Source organism: Takifugu rubripes, chromosome 15, assembly GCF_901000725.2.
Source record: "Takifugu rubripes chromosome 15, fTakRub1.2, whole genome shotgun sequence".
NCBI classification, from domain to species: domain Eukaryota; kingdom Metazoa; phylum Chordata; class Actinopteri; order Tetraodontiformes; family Tetraodontidae; genus Takifugu; species Takifugu rubripes.
Window position 1 is genome coordinate 14,938,459 of NC_042299.1, and position 18,641 is coordinate 14,957,099.

At 47.9% G+C, this 18,641-nt stretch overlaps 1 protein-coding gene and 1 pseudogene across 1 annotated transcript; both read right to left on the reverse strand.

Moving 5' to 3' along the window:
• Positions 1 to 9,265, reverse strand: LOC115252775 (large neutral amino acids transporter small subunit 4-like; annotated as a pseudogene).
• A 1,388-nt stretch (positions 9,266 to 10,653) lies between these two features.
• Positions 10,654 to 18,435, reverse strand: LOC101077456 (hephaestin-like protein 1). Its single transcript, XM_003978644.3, is given in 20 exon segments — positions 10,654 to 10,964; positions 11,615 to 11,768; positions 11,883 to 12,022; positions 12,267 to 12,498; positions 12,574 to 12,680; positions 12,759 to 12,884; positions 12,967 to 13,072; positions 13,074 to 13,098; positions 13,189 to 13,405; positions 13,526 to 13,738; positions 13,814 to 13,958; positions 14,092 to 14,297; positions 14,390 to 14,506; positions 14,609 to 14,748; positions 15,157 to 15,325; positions 15,532 to 15,786; positions 15,907 to 16,107; positions 16,205 to 16,417; positions 16,986 to 17,230; positions 18,103 to 18,435. Coding segments are annotated over 20 exon segments (3,264 nt in total). The 5' UTR covers positions 18,276 to 18,435; the 3' UTR covers positions 10,654 to 10,884.
• Between the last annotated feature and the right edge of the window lie 206 nt (positions 18,436 to 18,641).

Here is an 18,641-nt window from a genome sequence, read left to right on the forward strand (position 1 = left end):
TGGATCTGCAAGCAACAAGGCACCCTGAACGCATCACAGCGTCTGTTGTTGACGTGAGCGCAACGTGAAATAAATACAGATATGAAGGCGCGAGGAGCTAAGAATTATAGCAAAACTAATTGTTCAGTCAGGCGTAGGGAGAGAAGTGCTGTGAAAAGCTGATGTCTGTCGGAGTTAAAAGCTTTAAAGTGCTGGTAGATAGACTGAAATAAGATCATTTATGGAATCTCTCGGCGAGTAGTTTCCTTAGGTTTTACTGTGCCAGAGTTAGGAGTTCATCCTGGGCACTCTGAAGTTTATGTTATTGACTCTGAAGGCGTATCCAAAAGGCACATGTGGTAAACCTAATTTACACAACAGGGGATATAAAATAGATATATAATATCTCTATAAAAACAAACGTGAATATATTGCTTTAGCAAAACAGACTAGTTTGCTTCCTTTGACATAAGCATTCCTCCAGTACGACAGCTTATTATAACATAAAGTACCTTTAGGGTAATTACCAGGTCAATAAAGGCTCAACAAAACATCAGAATTAAGCCTCTTCTCTCCTCCCTGTCGATTCGTCCGCACTTACTTTTCGCTATCAACAAAGACAACTCCTCACAATCAGGGCGAGATCTGCGCCACACCACAGCGGACTTTACTCTTCACGCAGGGACGCATCAGCGCGGCTTTGATGCGGAACACAGACGATGTGGCATCAGGTGGGAGAGAACAAAGATAAACTCGGAGGATTTGAGGGGGAGTGCAGAGGCAGATCCTCTTTCCTTTCACAGTCTTTTCCTCCTTTGTTCTTCTCGTCACCTTCCTTCTGGGTGAAAGTCCAGCTGGAGGTAAACAGCAGCATCAAAGGATCTGAAATGGCAGCACGTTTGCGTGCACGCCATTAAATATAAAACTAGTAAAAACAATGGGAGTCTATGAAAATGAGGCTGGCACACGGGTGTTTAGGGGTGGCGTCTTCGTCGTCTTCTCTCTACACGTAGGCCTCTGGGATGTCGGTGCCGTTGATTTTGATGTAGATCTTAGCGTTCTCTTCCCTTTCCTCTTGCTGTTTCTGGAGTGTTCGTCTGTAGTAGATGAGGTAGAAGGGCAACAGGAAGCCCAGCATACTCAGAGCGAGCAGACCGATGTTGACCTAAAAGGCAAACGCCAGAATTAGCATTTGTGATTCCAAGCGTGCGTCCCGAACGGGTGGAAGTGTGTCTTTATACCCAGAAGGGGTCTCCTCCCAGGGGTCCCATCATGGCCAGGAACAAGGGCTGCTGCAGCAGGGCGAACACGGCGCTGACCAGCGACTGCATGCCTGTCAGGCTGCCGAACTGGGAGGACGGGTATCTGCAGAGGCGGTCATTTCGTTATTATTGTCTCTTCAATGACAACATGGAGGGATGTGGGAGACTTACACGGCAGCATAGAGGCCACCGACCGCGGAGTGAATGAATCCTCGCACCACAGTGTGGAGGATGAAGGACACGATCTAAGAAATCAAAATCAATCAGGTTTGGATAAATCTGTCAGATAAAACGACAATAAAGAGCTCAGAGAACCAAGGGAGGCTGATGTGGACCCAAGTGGACTAAAGTGGTTCCAGTCTGGAAGTTTCATGGTTGTGTTTAGAAAATATCCCCTCAATTTAAATGTGTTTATACTGCAAAACTGTGAGATAACTGCAGGTCTGCCCCCCCATCCAGGGGAATCAGCATTAATAATAACATCCATACTTGACCCCCCAAGTCAGTTTAACACATGTTGTGTCTTTTAGAGCCAAAACTCACCTGTATCTCCAGATTAGGAATCAGAGACGTGATTCCAAAACCCACCAAGAGCAGGTTGGTCAGGATGAAGGCTCGCAGGGCATTGGTGACCTTTTGTGTCTTCTTGTCTCTCCTCTTTGTCTTCTGCTCCCCACTTTGGTGGACAGGAGGGGGAGGAGAGGAGAGGAGGGGGAGGGAGGAGAGGAGGAGAGGAGAGGAGAGGAGAGGAGAGGAGAGGGGAGGAGAGGAGAGGAGAGGAGAGGAGAGGAGAGGAGAGGAGAGGAGAGGAGAGGAGGAGAGGAGAGGAGAGGAGAGGAGAGGAGAGGAGAGAGGGGAGAGGAGAGGAGAGGAGAGGAAGTTATTTATGAGGCACCAGAGGTCAGATCTTGCTCTTGAAGCGAGCTGATGTCCTCATACATCAGGGATGAGAAAGACTGAGGGCTTAAACCCGTCGACTCACTTGCTGCTGAGCTTCTTTTGCTCCTCGGCATCGTCACACTCCTTCAGCTTCCAGTCCATGATCTGACCAATCACGGGGGTGGTCATCAGGCAGAGCAGCTGCAGCACACCAAAGATGGAGGAGTAGAGACTCACTGCCAGGAGGAGATCCATGTTATTAAACTAGAAATGCGCTCAAAGAAAGCAACACAACACGATGGCGGCGGCACGAGACGTATTTTTACCTCCGCCAAGGAGGTGGTGTGATAGCTGGCGTTAACAACTACGTCCGTGAAGTTACTCAATGACTTTGGCTGTAAAACCCTACTGAGTGAAGCAGCAGCAGCTATGGAGAAAACAGCTGTTCAGTGAGTTAATCTGTCGGATCCTGAAGGGATTTAGAGCCCGACAAGATCAGCTCAAAGAGCTCTGTCATGTGAACAGGTTGGTGGGGGGTCAGTGTTAGTCAATGATTACAATCAAATGCTATCTGGTGGTTTTATATTAAAGCTAATGGTGTTTTTAGGACTCTGCTCACCTTTCCCAAGGTCGAGTAGCAAAGCAATAAAAATCAAAAGTAATAAAATAAAGTAGCGTGTAGCGCTAAAGACTGATGCTTCAGTCCTACTGCGACAAGATGACAGCCTTACCCACTTCCATTCTCTCCACTGAAAATTCAATGAGAACCGAGTTAAATCCCGAGGCACTGATGTGGCGCAGCGGAGTTTTCACGCTGCCGTTGCTACCGAAGAACCGACAGAAGAGCGGGAGCACCGACCTGTGTTGAGGTCTCCGTCAGTGAGCGACTCCAGGACGCTGTTCATGGCCCCCATGTAGAACAAGAGGCGAAGCTGCGTGATGCTCATGGTGACCAGGCTGAGCAGGAAGGTCGTGGTGGTGATGGTTTTTAGGAACGACTGGGCTGCAGAGGGCAGGCAGACAGAGTTAAAGGGAGCCAAAGCGTTGTCATGACAACAGTGGACGCGCTCTGCCTCCTTACACTCAGCTTGGGGGTTGCAGTCCATCTCCAGGTCGGTGGTGGACAGACAGAGCTTGTTCCCGTCCTTAGCGGCCAGGTCGTTCTGCTTCAGGCTGCTGCCCACACTGAGGCGGCGGCCCACTGTGGTCACCTGGTGGTAAAACTGCTTCCCTGATTTTATGGTCAAAGCCCAGCCAGCTAAACTTAATCTTGATGCTGAGGGGGCAGAGGAGGAGAGAGGAAGGGCAGCAACAAGTATGTCAGCATTAAGCCTTCAAAATGGAGACGATGGAGGAGACTTGCTGAAAAAGATCATTGCGTATTTACGTGTAATCCATGTCCTCCGGTCCTGGGAATGGTTCTAGAGGCCAGTTCAGGTAGCAGTTCAAGAAGACCAGTCCAGCACAGGCGGCCCACACCACCAGGATGGAGATGAATGATATCCCAAAGTCATAAATCACCTGGAAACCAAATAACAAGCTCCTAAAGTTTGTAGCTTTAGCTGCAGGATAGTCATTGGCTGCACACACAAACACACACTCACTTTAATTTTCTGCATTCTGACAGATATTCTAACGCGTTGAGCTTCAGCCATTAATTCAATTTAGAAAATCCTCATGTAAGCTTTAACTGACTTCGTCATTGCGCAATACAGTTCCTGTAGTTCCTGTCCTTCCTTCTCTTCCCTTAGGTTGGAGGGTCCCTCTTTTTTTTTAACTCAAGGTTGCAATAGACACAATTTGCTTCTTTGTTAACGTTAACTCGCCGTTCTCTCTCTTTCTATTTTCCAATGATAAATGAATAAATAAAACCTGATTCGGAGTCGTTACCTTGATACCGGGGAAGGTGACCGCAGATGAGGCGTAAGAGCCGATCATTAGGGCGATGAAGGTGGACCGAAGGTCTCCAAACATGTTCGGGAGCTAACAACAAACAGAGACAGTTTCAAATGACCAAATCAGCCCAGGGTGGTTCCTGTAGAAGGAAAACCCATAAAGTTGCTCTGATGTGAAGGGCTACAGAAGATCCCGTCTGGTGTGTGAGTGCGAAGGTTAGGCCCTCCTGGGTCAGGATCGTAGTGATCTCAGCTGCAGTGGAGCCGCTCTAAACTTGAGGCCGGGGACAGAATGAGGACACCGTGAGGACACTGCCGACACTGACAACGGGTCAGAGTGGATAGTGGGAACCAATTAGCGAGCAGACAGAGGGAACATTGGGGAGAGTAACACAAAACAAAGTGACGGGGAACGCCGATACCACGCATAACACACACAGCTGCCCGATACTTGATAGGGACGTACATGAATTCTATACAGCTGAAACAATGAGAGGGGGCCTCCGAGGTTACTCTCTCTGCTCCAGTTTGAAGAAAGAGAGCAGAGAGTCGTGGGGGGAACCAAAGCCAACGGGGGACGGTGGGTGGAATAACATCCCAAATCCTAAAATTCAAGAGGGGTTCCGCTTTCCAGAGACTGAGCAACAACAAGCACATTCAATTACATAAGTCTGCCAAGGATGAGGGCTGTCTTTGTGCGTTTGTACACGTGTGTGTGTGTGTGTGGGGGGGGGGACATTGATTCAAACCATTTCTTGGCCACATTTCGTTCAGGCCATGTGAGGTCAGAATCCAAATCAAAGGATAATTTGTTGGGTTTGATGTTTTTATTCCACTCGCATAAATGTAACACAAAGTTCCACTAGGACAATAGAACAAAGTACGACTGTTCTGCTGAGAACAGCATTAATTAGAACAAGCTGCTTTGCTCACGCAGGTCGATTTTTATGAGACTAGAGCCCGTTAGATGTGGAGGATGGCCACTAGGTGGAGTTTGCCAGCATTTAAATTACAAATAATCTATATTTTAGTTAATACAAAATCCAATCTGTAGATTAAATGCAGTTAATGAAAAACCTACAGCAGCATGAAAAACATAGATCAATTCGCCTGAGAGGGTCAATAACATAAAGCAACGCCGCAGCAGCACCTGATACACCTGAAAAGGTGACCTAGCAACTGACCCTGGTGATTCACCTGCGGCTGTTACCCAACAACACCGAGCTGAGAAGGAACGCCTGGTAGTCCAAGTTAAGGTCACGATTGATGAGTTGAGGAATGGCATGGAGGATAATGATTAACCCCGCACGGGGCCTTTCATATATAGTAAGTCAGGTTGTCGGGACGATGGAGGGGAAGGTTGATATGTGGGGGCGGTTGTGGCTTCAGGCTGTTGGTGAAAATGTAAACAAAGATCTAAATTCTATCTTTACCATCGCTGGCATTCAGACCCAAAGTGGCATCAAATGAGATGTATGAAGATGCACAGACGTGTACTATAATTCCCCATAGTGGTGCAGAAAAGGGGCATTTTATTGGGATTTTTACTGCAGACCCCATTAGCAGTGGATGGCATCACCATGGTAACGCTCAATAGTGAGGAGCTGACCTTGGGGATCCAGGGAATCTTGTATCCGTGCATCTTTGTCCTTGTGGGAATGGAGAAGTGTTCCTACTATATATGTATGACTAATAAATGTGTAAGGCGCAGCAGCTTCAGCTTATGGCTGGAATGTACATTTAACCCGCTCTCTGACTGTTTCAACAAAACAAACACAACGTCACGGCCGGTGGTTTGTTTTCCTGTCATTTACATTTGCTTTAAACCCGTGGCCTCTTTCCACAGGCTGTGCGTAACTTCCGATATTAACGGCTGTCCCGGGTCTGCGGGCTTCTGTACATGCGGTTGTTAAGAAATACAATAAAGGCTCTGGATAGTGATACAACACGAAGGAACGGCCCCTGCTATCCAAAGATCAGACAGGCTGTCAACAGGAGCAGAGCAGAGTTCAATGCATGAGCGAGGCCAGACAGCAGGGTGTGGAGAGGGTGAGCGCGCAGAGAGCCAAGGCCGTAATAACGGGACAGTTCGTGGAAATCTGGCCGCGGCCGCGCACGCACCAGTGCACACACTTACCGTGAGGGAGGTGAAGGTCATGCACATGCCACCAAAGCCATTGAAAGTCAGGGCGATGAAGATAAGGACGGAGAGATCTGCAAACAACACAGAGGTTATCTCGGGGGGGTTCCCACAGAATCAGACTCACGGCCAAAAAGCAGTGGAATGTGGCCCCCTCACCGTTTGGTTTGTAGGCTCCGTACGCGATGAGCAGACACGACAGCCCGAAACATGTGCTGAAAAGAGATGCTTCTGCTGAACACTGATTCACAGAGCCCAGAACCCACCGCCGGCCTTGGCCTCGGCCTTACCTGCCCAGCAGTCGGAGCTTGCGCGGCCCGTATTTGTCCATGATGATTCCCAGCGGCAGGGTGATGGCAGAGAGCAGGAAGGAGCCCACCGTAAACGCCAGGTTCAGCATCTCGTCCTGCTCTTTGCAAATCAGCCAGCCGTTCATCTTCAGGGGCCCTTCGGCCGGGCCGCCACGGCCTCATCTCCACGCCGTCCCCGGGGCCGAACGCGGCGTCGTAGTAGTACTCCTCGTACCAGCTGGGTGTGGCCGCTGGCGGCGGCAGGGACACGTTGTAGCTGGAGATGTTGCCTGGAAAACAGGAAGCTGTAGTTTGAAGTGTATAAAAAATGTGAAAACCAAAACCAAAACTGTGCCCTTGATGCATTTGCTTTGAATTCATGATGATGTCGGGCCCGCCGGGGATTATGGGCGCGATAGCTGAGGCTAGCAAAAAACATGCACGGTTGAGAAAATGTAAGGACGAGCAAAGTCCAGCGGAGGGAAACGGCCTGACGTGTGCAGGACCCGATACTGTACGCCAAAGACAAGATTGTTTCATCAATGCAATGATGACGAACTAACAAGGACGCAGATTAGATAAGAACAATCGTAAACCCACGTGTCTTCCCAGTATTCCTGACATTTCCCTAGAAACGAAGGAGAAACTTCTTCAGGTTTTCACGCCTCTCTGGGCTGAGCGGTCTTGAGGAAGAGCACAGCTGCTGTTATTAATTATTATTAATAAATGAAACGTCTCTGGCCTGCTGACTTAATCAAATATTATCTTGAGCTTGTTTTTACGACCTGGTATTTGATGCTCATCACTTTTCTATCAGTATCTTCCTCTCTGTTCTCTATCAGTGGACTTTCAGCCTCCATATTAAGCGCAATAAGTGGCGGATCATTTTGTTCCGCTGTCACATGCCTAAAACTGGTATTCCCTTCTCTCTCCTATCATCGGGGGTTAATAAGACATCTCTGAGCTGTAGGAAGTCTCCGGCCTGCTGTTGGCGGTGTGGTCGGCGAGGGCTTCTCCCACGCGTGCTGAGCGTTTCCTCAAATCATCTTACGTAATCCGCACTGATGGACAGAGGACAAATGTGACTATTTTCCCCCAGAATTTGGTGCTGCAGAACTGTTTCTCCGCCGACCCTGGTCTCGTTCTGACGCCTCAACTGTTTCTGTTGCGCAACAGTCGTTCAGGCCTCCCGTTAATCACCAGCCATGTAAATTTATTGCGTAAACTGTGTGAAGCTGCTGATGAGGCGGGGGGGGAGGAAACTCTAACGAGGAGTTCAGCTGAAGCAATAAGAAGCCGTGACACAAGTGTCAGCTGACTCAGTGCTGGAGCTGGTCCAGTTCCACTCTGATGGTTCTCACTTACTGCTCCTTCATTTGACCTGACTGATTCCTTTGTGCGTCCCAACACAAAGCACCTGGCCCAAGGTTTGGGTCCAAAGGGAGGAAATAGAGGAGTCTTAGGTATTTTACTCCTGAAGACTGGACGGTGACCAACTGGTAACTGAGCAGAATTCATCTCGCGACCTCTTAACACAAACGACCGCCTTGATGTGGAAAACTTACCACATCAAAGAAAAGTCACATCAATCGAGAGGAAAAGATCGCCTCTGTGCTGTGACTCACCTTCTTCGTTGCAAAGGTAGGAGTAGAAGCCCTCGGACTTGAGCATGATGAGGAGCGACCCCCATCCCAGCAGCACGGCGGAGAACAGCAGGTTCTCGATGATGGCGGTCACCGCCATCCACCAGCGCCTGCTGAACGCGGAGGCCAGGGTCGGAGGCATGGTCGGTGGTAGGAAGAGGAAGAGGAGTGCTGAGCCGAGCAAGAGAGATCACCAAAACACACACGAGCGAGCGAGCGAGAGAGAGAGAGAGAGAGATCCTCCCCGAGGCTCAGGCTGAACGATCACTTATCTGTAAAGAGAAAAGAAGAAGAAAAGGTTTTAATGTAGTTTCATGAGGAGGTCACTCGAGGATCAGAAAGTTCACACAGCAGTGCAAGTGTAAAAGTGTCAAAATAAACTGAAAAGAAACCCACTGATGAAATATTCACCCCTCTATAAATATAAACGTCCTGATTAGCTTTCCGATAAGCAGTGATTGTATGCGTTGTACAGAGCTGAACCAACCTGACAGCAACAGGATGGCAAATGATTAACTCTCCCGCCTGTGCATTTAGAGGATTCCTTCACTCTGCTGCCGGGACAAAGCTCCTACATGGCTTCATCTAAGGAACGTCTCCACGGTGGCCCTCACAGCTGCTGCTCTGCTGCTGATGCTCTGCTGCAGAACTGGTCTGAGCCGGGTAAAAATGGGGCTCTTTTATTCCCTTCTCTTCCCGTCTCTCTGTCTGTCTGCACCTTCTGTTGTGCACGACCCTTTAAATGTCCCCTCAAGCCCAACCGAGCGCGACTGCCTCTCAGTAATTGCTGTGTGGCTCGACCGAAACATAAAGGCGATGGCAGACAAACAGTAAACAGATCAGCAGAAGCTCTCTCTCTCTCTCTCTCTCTGTGTCTCTCACCCTCTCCGTGTCTCTCTCTATCACAGTCACATGCACCTACATTCTGTTTAGTTCTGGAAAATAAAAGTTTCTGCAGAGTTCCGTTGTACAGTGCTTTCAAATGAACTCATATTCAGCAACTTTTTGAATCTCAATGCAAACATCAAATAAACGCACGAGTTGCCACGTTAATGTGTGAAGATTCTCACCTCTCTGTCTGCAACCAGCACCCTCCGGCTCCGACCTCACCTGTGCGCCACTTGAGTGACCAGTTATCATTGAAGAGCCGGGTTTATATACGCAGCCCTCCCGTGGCGCCCCCTATCGACCACTGGCGTCTGCGCAGGAGAGACACGTGAAAGTATATGTTCTTGATAACTAGGCCTCTAAATCAGTGCATTTTCCATTGTTTCATTTCATTTTATTTTATTTTTAAAAAGAACACATGTTTTATTAGACTAAACGCTGAATGATCCCATTAAAGGAGGGGGAAAACTCAACAAACTCAACGGAATCCCGTGGAAGGACTCATTCAGATAAGGATGTGTTTTGTCTGGTTCGATGAAAGCTATTGATCAAGGAGGTGCTGCTGTTGTGTGACCTGCTGCAGATGTGCACCATGGCCTGTTTCCTGGAAGATACTATGGACTTGTTTGTGCTTGCTTACTCCGTTAGAAAACAGCGATCGTCAATGAGGTTGGAGGGAAAAAAAGAACAATGTAATTATTTGTTGTTTTGAATAAACACCAGTAAACAATGTTCCTCGGGCTGATGAGGTCTGCATACAGACTAATACCGTCCTTCCATTTCTCTAAGGCTTCTTTAGGTGTTTATCTACAACAATGGGAGTAATCACCACGGAAATCAGTCACCCACAGGACAACAGGGGCCCCACTGACAACAAACACTATGTTAATTTTGCGCTGTTAACTGTGATCAGTGGACCCATCACAGGTTAAACGGACAATAGCTGGGAAGAGTGCAAATAGACTCCAGATTAATCAATCACGTCGTTTTGATGTACAAATAAATGATGGTTTTGATGGTTTTATTTGGATGCCAATAGAAACGTTTTTAAATGCAAGTTGACGCCACCTTGCGGTGTATAATACACGTGACACTTTAGAACTGATCCTTAAAGAGCAACGTTATTTACCACTAAAAGTGAAAAGTGAAAAAACAGCAGCACAGCATGGAATTCCCCCATAAAAATAATACTTTTAAAGAGAGAAAATTGCAGCTGAAACGTGCTAATTAAACCATGCCACACTTGGAAATGAGGCCTACGGTCCTAAAATGTGACTCTTGTTTGAATAAATGACCTCCAAAATCATTTTATTGAGCTGCTTGCTGTTTAAACGCTGTACGGGGAGAGTCATCCCTCCATTGATCACGGCCCGTTTCTTCAGTGTCTGTGGTAACCCTGAGTGACTGTTGACTGACTGCTGTTTTCCTCCTGAAATCAATGATGAGTCTTATCTGCAGAAATCAGGCATGAGGTGGGCTTCTTCAAACCAAGATGATCTCCTTGTTTAATGTGAAATGTAGTTATTTAAAACATCTGGTGAAGAATAGAGGTGGTTTGTATATTAGTCTGTAAACTGTTGCAGCCAAGGGGAAATCCTGTGCACTTAACAAAGGAACTGAACCAACATGACCCTTTCAGGAGAGATAAATGCGGCAATGGATGCTCGCTTTTTAAAATAGGGGTTTCAAAATGTCTTTATTGCACATTTTTACATGAAAATAAAAAGATTTGTTCAAACAGAGCTTTGAAAAACACTTTAAAAGAAACACATCATTTTACATTCTAGGTTCAACGTGTGTGCATACTTTTGGTTACAACAGTGATTTTTTCCCTTGGATTGTTTAAAAAAAAAAAAAAACTACCGAAAGGATGTGGCAACACACATCAGCGACGATGGACTCTCTTTATCAGTGCAGAGCAGAAATGAGAGCAAATACCAGCAGGAGCAGTGACGTATCTAAGGAGCTTCCAGTTCCCTGTGCTGCGCCTGAGAAGGAAGTTACAAAGAGGAAGAGCGTTTGGACAACATGATCAAAAATGATGCTGGGATTGTAAACAAGATGCCAACGTGATATATGTGCTTGCTAAATTAAGGAGCCAGCAGGCACGAATGGGACTTTGCTGTAAACTTTATGGAAGCTTCACACACAGTGAGAGGATTAGCTTCAAAATGTCAATAGTGCCGAAGAGAAGGCTGATAACATTGAGAAAAACATTCCATATCCATTACGTAAGTGCACGATAAAGCCCACACAAGTGTCCTACTTTTGAAACAGAGAGGAGAAATTCATATTATATGAAAATCAAATGAAACCTGGAAGGCTCCTAAAGCACCAGAGCACCAATCCGCTAACTTTTAAGATTTTAATCTATTCTTTTTATTTTATTCACAAAGTGATTCTAGTCTTTGATATAACCTATGATATTATCCCATCAGCACTGTGGTTGCCCATACATTTAAAAAGAATCCATATCATTAAATCACGCATTTACGGGAAAATGCAAATGACCGGGTCTGTAATTGGCTAACAGGAACCTCAAACTTATCACGTCGTAAGGGTCTGAGTGCCTCCATGACCCTTGGAGCTGTGCTGTTGGGGTAATTTGGTGTGCTGAAGGACAAGGATCAGGGCAAACCTTTGATAGTGAACGTTGTCTCCATGCCGCTGTGGATGTGGTCGGTCACATGACAGTGGAGTAGCCAGGTTCCTGGATTCCCCGCAACCATTTCGACAGTCTGGAAAGTCCCAGGGAAAAGGTCAAAAACGTCTGCGCGGTGCACGCTGTCCGTCTGCCGTGCACAGTGAAGAAAAGGAAACATCGAATGGGAAATAATTACCGAGGGGCGGAAGTGAAAACAGGCCAGAAACCACCAAAATGAGCAGGTTTGGGCAGCGAACGTTACCTTGTAGGTAAATGTCTCAGCGTGGAAGTGAACAGTGTGCATGTCCACTTCGTTGCCCATTCCCAGTAGATACCAGTCCACTTTGTGTCCCTGAGTCATCTCCAGTCCCTGGAGGTTCGCATACAGCCGACCATTGATCCCTTTTAACAGAAAAATTCACATTTCAGGAAACAAACTGAATTCTTTATTTTTCCTTGATGCATATCTAGGCTACATAACCACATTTGGACTCATATTGTGCCACTTGAAATATGATAATTGCAGATTTCAAACAGCGACGGTCTGCTGATGTTAGCTGAACTGCGTGTCTGTGTTTTATATGTTTCAGCTTGTGTTCAGTCTTGAATGTTGAATCATGTTCACTGTCTCACTGCGTCGTCTTACCGTGCATCATGTTACTCTCGTGGAAACCTTGATCGAACGTCGCAGACTCCTGGGTAGCGTTGAGGTATTTTCTAATGTTGTCTTCCAAGTACCAGGACTGGTTCTCATCGTGCACCATGAAGAGCAGAGCAAACTCCTTTTCCACATCCGCCCTCTGTCTGTCGGAGCCCTCCCCTCGCAGAGTGCCTGGCCTGCAAATGACCAGAGGCCCCAAGAGACCGCTGTACAGGTCCTGGAAACGTGCAAAATGATGGGGAGCTCTGCCAACTTTGTGAGCAGGACTTGAAACTACACACAGAATACGCACCTGGATAAAGTCAACGTTGGAGTAGTACGCGTAAGAGATGCAGTTCGGATCCGAGACCCCTGGACCAGAACTTTCTGGAATATCCCATGTCAACTCTATTATCTTGCCTAAAGAGAAGGGAACTGAAGCGTCATTGTCGAGGCCCCCGGACTAGAACAACCTGCCAGCAGCTTCCATTGTCTCACCAGGTCTGTTGGGAACGTGCGCGCCGCTGGCCTTCACTCCGTGCGCGGTGATGGAGTACGGCCTGCTGGCTTTGTTTTTAAACGTGATCACGATCTGCTCCCCCACCTCTGCTCTGATGATGGGACCTGTGGCAGGAAAGACAAATACATCAGCTCGACTCTCAGTAAAAAAAACAAACAAACAAACAAAATGAAAGTCTAACCACACCCAGAATTCCCAAGTGTTGCTGGTGATCCTTCTGCATGGTGAAGGAGTCGTCGGTGTATTCTCGATACACCACCTTCTTGTAGCGTGAGCCGATCCTGTTTTTTTCCTCTCCCCAAAAATGTGTTGCCAGGGCTGGAAGACCGACACCCATGAAAATCCATCATCAAACGGCTGCAACCGCAAATCGGGCCAGGCTATGGAATCCACTCCCGTTACTCTCACCTGTCTTCTTCGGTGGTGTGGTACAGCTCCAGCTCCCAGTCCCTCTGAGGTGAGAAGTCCCACTCGATTTCTTCAGCACTGATAAAATACTGCACGACCTTGGTGGGAGGCGTGCGTGCGTGCTTGAACTCCCTCTGGGGACAGAGGTTCACCCTGTACTGCTGCCTCATGCCAGCGGAGTAATGGTCCGTTACTCTGCAGTTCACCTCGTACACACCTGTGAGGACACAGTAAAATCAACGCAATCCTGGCATTTCATCATCCTTGATGGCACAGAATGAAACGGGAGGGGTTGTCGGGGTTTCTGCCCGTGCATACGTGATGCAATCTGACCAACCGGGTTCATCTGGCTGCATGGAGACCGCTGTGGTGGTATGGGGGAACAGGTTGAGAGTGTCTCGCGTCGTGCTCTGCTTCTTGAAGGTATTCCCCTCGAAATACACCCCGTGGATGTCCACCTCCGTGCCAAGTCCGAAGGTGTACCACGTTACTTTGTCTCCAGCACACATCTCCAGGCCGGCCAGGTTACCGTACATGCGCCCATTTATGGCTGTAGTCCAGAAAACACGGCAACAGAAGTGAGAAGTGTGACAGGTCACGGAGAGGAAGATATTCGCGAGCATACCGTGCATCATGTTGCTCTCCATGAAGTCCTCATCTAAAGGATCCGTTGTACTTGGAGCGAACATGTCAATGTTGTCCCTCAAATACTGGCTCAAGTTTTCATCCATGACAGAAAACAGAAGGAAGAATTCCTTATCGACGCCTTTCTGTGAAACCCACGCAGACAGTTTCAGCATCGCAGTGAAACGGTGTCATCATGCTTAAACATCGACATTTGTGTGCTCCAACAACCCTGTGACGCTGTTGGGAAATCCCACAGGTGACACTTAGCAACAGCACCTGCAATCCGCTCTCAGCCAGAGATCCTTTCTTGCACACGAGCAACGGTCCCATCAGCCCAGAGTTGGTATCGGCGACTGGATCTGTGGCGGAGAAGTAAAGGTAGGGGATGCAGGAGGGATCCGAGGGAGAGGGGCCGTCCTTCACCTGCCAGGTGTAGGTGAAGGTCTTCCCTGGACCGATGTCAGAGCCTTGGCTGGAGACCTCTACAGCGTTCCACAGAGAACAGTAAACAGCACAAGGGCTGAGTGACAGTGTCAGACTAACACAAAGTGATGACGTGAGGCTGTTTCTTTACCGTCTTCGTTGAGGCTTTCGTAGAAGAGGCCGTGAGGCTGGATGCTGTAGCTTCTGTCAGCTTTGTTCATCAGTGTTACTTTGATTGTATCTCCTTCCTCTGCTCTTAAAACTGGACCTGGACAAATTGAGAATGATGGCGGATGTTGAAAGGCTCACTATAACAAATGGAGTACACAAAGTCCAAAAAGTAAGAACGGAACCAGGTTCCAGGCCATACCGAAGAGTGCCAAATGTTGAGATTCTGGCGTTTGTGGTTTCGTGGTGGTGAAGGAACTATCTGTGTACTCTTTGTACATTACTTTAAGGTATTGACCTCCGATCCTGTTGCCATCTCTACCAAAGAACGTCCCAGAAGCGCTGAAAAAGGGTGTGAAAGGACACTGATGGACACTGATGCTGGGTTGGCTGTGATTGATATGAACATCTCTACAAACCAAGACAAACGGTCCCAGATATTCTGAATAATATTGAAACTCCAGTGTTTTGTCTCAGAATGTTGCTTCCAAATCCAGAAGATTCACAGATAAGAAGCTTTGCTATGTTGCCTGGATCTGAATCAACACTGCTTGGTCCCCCACAAAACTCAAGCCAAATTCTAGGCAGTGGCCTTCAGGCAATGTTAAGCAATGTTCTTTACTGGTATATCTTGTGATTTTATACTCATCACAGCAGCAAAAATTAGGAATGACATCAGAATAAATGATTAACTTTTACAGTGTTTATCCAGTAGGATATAACTGTGGAGCTCATGAAAACTTTGCCCACCTGTCGGCCTCGGTGAGATTTATGTTATTAATTAGGTCCTGTCCAGACGGGGCATAGTCCCACAGCACTTTCTCCACTGCCATGTAGTAATTCCTCACCACACCGTCTGTCAGTGTGGTGCCGCTGACGCCGTTACATGACTTTACCTCATAAAAGGCCTGCATTCCAGCTAGAAGGCACCAACAGAGACAGACACCAAGGGTCATATGTCAGCCGGTCTGCGCTGTGCTTTTCCTGTTTGAGGAGACGATTCTAAAATGTGACATGACAAACTTGTGCCTACTACAATCGCTGTGTCGGGTAACAGCTGTTTAGTGGTGGAAAAAGCATCCGAACACGTCAGCAATTCTGCGTCTCAAAGGTCAAGCGCCCTACCCTGAAAATGGTCATTAACCTGGCAGGTCAGCAGCCACTTCCCTCGAGCCTTGGGGACCATCTCAGCGGTAGCGAAGGTGGCGGGGAACAGGCTGAGGACGTCGGTGCGATGGCCCCGGTCCAGCAGCGTGTTGCCATGGAAAAATGCGGAATGAATGTCCACCTCATTACCCATGCCGAACAAATGCCAGGCCACCGCTCGGCCCTGGCATAATGTGATTCTGGGCAGATTTCCAAACATGTAACCATTAATAGCTGTCGGGGAGAGAACAGACGCACACCGTGGGATCAATGATGCTGAAACACCTTGGAAATCTAAGATTGTGATGTTTGATGGTTCATTTAGCACAAAATCAAATTCCTCTCATTTTTCACCATGCATCTTGTTTGATTCCATAAAGTCTGCATCTTCCAGGTCGACTCCCGCCGGATCGCAGCAGCTCCGAATGTTGTCCTGCAGGTACCAACTCAGATTTTCATCCACCACGTTGAACATCAGGAAGACGTCCTGGTCGACGTCGTTTCGGACCGACTCTGCCGAACCCTGGGCGGAGTGGGCAGCCTCGGTCAAGATTCCTGAGAACACAACAATCGGAAGGTGCAGAGCGGCCCCGTCGTCTTCATCTGTGCCAGGTCGACAGCACCGAGACAAAACAGAATGAAGTCTTTGTACCTTTTTTACAGGTCAGCAGAGCCCCAATAAGTCCCGAGGCGATGTCTCTGGGGGCGTCCACGTGAGAATGGTAGACCCAGGTCAGGCAGTTTGCATCGTCATCTGTGGGGGCAAACTCTGGTCTGACCTCCCAGCGGTAGGTGTAGCTGCCTCCTGGAGGAACAGCGTCATCCATCTTCATCGCCTTTGACGTTCCATCCGGGTAGAGTGCCCCTGGTAGACAGACACCCAGTGGGATCATCCTATTGCAGAGCTCTTCAGCAAGTAGAACTTATAGAAAGTCATGTTTCATTTCGTTGTGCAGTTATGACACAATATAAAGCACACGTATCCAACCAGAGTCATATTATCTGAAATGAACAAAACTCGGTGAATGAGGTTTAGTTTCAGTTTTAGTAACTGTCGAGAACTTTTTAAGGAAGGACGTTTCACAAAGGTTGGGGGGTGGGGTCTCGTTGCACAACAAAAAACCAGTAAAATCACTGGTTGTGTGGTTGAACACATCCCGCCACCACGTAAGACTGCACCCAAGCAACAAAGACGTGAAAAACAACGAAAACCCACAGTTTTGAATCAGGAAATGGATCGTGAGAAAAAGTGAGGGATGGAGCTGTAAACACACCGGGTGATCTTATCACTAGAGGTACATGTTACGACAATGTCCCCTTAGTGTCCTGCCCTTCCATAATATGCACCCCTCCCCCCCAGGGAGACAATGCGGGAGCTTTCTCACAGATATTTGGCTAAATCTGTGTGCAGTTTCCATTTTGTAACTTCTTACCCTCTGCGTCTTTCTCATAGAAGACCCCATGCGGATGTATGGAGTAGTTCCTGGAGGCAAAGTTCTTCAGGTGGACCAAGATGACATCACCAACCTCCGCTCGAAGGACGGGCCCCAGGAAGCCCAACCAGGCAGGGCCTGGGATCTGCTGGCTGTACTTCCTGTCCGTGTACTGACGGAACATGGCCTTCTTGTAGACCCGGCCGATGCGTTGTGGTCCTGATTCAAGGAAGGTGGATGCGTGCCTGGGATCAGAGTGGGAAGAAGGACATTACAAAAAGACATCCAGTAATACTAATGATGTCAACAGTGAGTGAGAGCCGTGGCCCAGCAATGATGACGCTGCGCTGTGCTCATTTATCTGCTGAGCTCATTTAACTGGAGATGTAATCAACGCTGAATAAATGGCACATTTCCGCAGCTATCAAACAATTAGAGGGCATGGTTCACCGGGAGGGTAAACCTGCTGTTGGAGGCGCGGCCAACACTGGTCCCACCACTGGTCCTAACACTGGTCCCACTGGTCCCAACACTGGTCCCACTGGTCCCAACACTGGTCCCATCATAAACTTTCCACCCTAAACTGAACGTGACTGACGCAGAATTGCATGGCTTCATTTCAGCCACATAGACGGGCATGAATCAAAAGGTCCACTGGGATTTCTTTTCCTAAAATAATCAGATTCTATCTGTGAATTCTCATTAAAATTGCTGACATGTCTTGGTTTGAGCACAGCCAAAGGCATCTCTTGACCTCTACTGTACTGAAGTGGCTCTTGCATGTTGCGTAATCTGTCTGACAAAGCCAGGAAATTCCACAATTGCGGATGAAAAATGACCTAAACTTCAAATCATGGCCGATACCACAGGAATTAATGTATATTCTCGCATCGCATATACTGAAATAACTGTAGCCCGGTACTGTGATGCAGGAGAAAGCCTCGCGTCATCCAGCGGGTTATTCAGCTGATTCCTACTGCCGCGTGTAAACAGCCGTATTCAGAGGTCTAGACGCTCACACCCTCGCATGATGACATAGAATTTGGACCCTAAACTGTACGTTACCGACATGGCTTCACTTGATAGCACCTTGGAAAAATATAAGATTCAGACTCACTCGTCATTTGCGATATCTTTTCCATTGAGGAGATTTTTACCACTGGGCGCATAATTCCACGTGCCCTCGATGATCCCGATGTAGTAAACTCTCTCACGGCCGCGCGTCTCCCCCGCACCGGAGCAGAGAACGCAAAGTAAACAACTCGCCAACAGCCTCAAACTCCGCTCCATAGTGAAGAAGACCGGTCCCGGAGGGTGTCCAGCCGGTTCTGCTCCGAGTACCACAAGTGGGGAAGCGCGGCGGCTGAGCTGGAGTGCGTAAACGGAATGCGCGCAGAACTTATGAAACTCAAAACACAGTCAGACCATTCAGCAGTTGTGAGCGCCTCCCGCGGTGTCAGACGCGTGCACGGATAATAACAGCTCCGAGCTCTCGCTTTAATTATGATTACATGTAGCATAATCGCCCACTGGGAAATCAATGTAATTGATCCAATTAGGCTGAAACGCAAACTCATGCACCACGGGGCGCCCAAATTGCCCTCCAGTTTTCCATAAAACATAACATAAACACATTTTTAAAAGTAAGAATAGCCG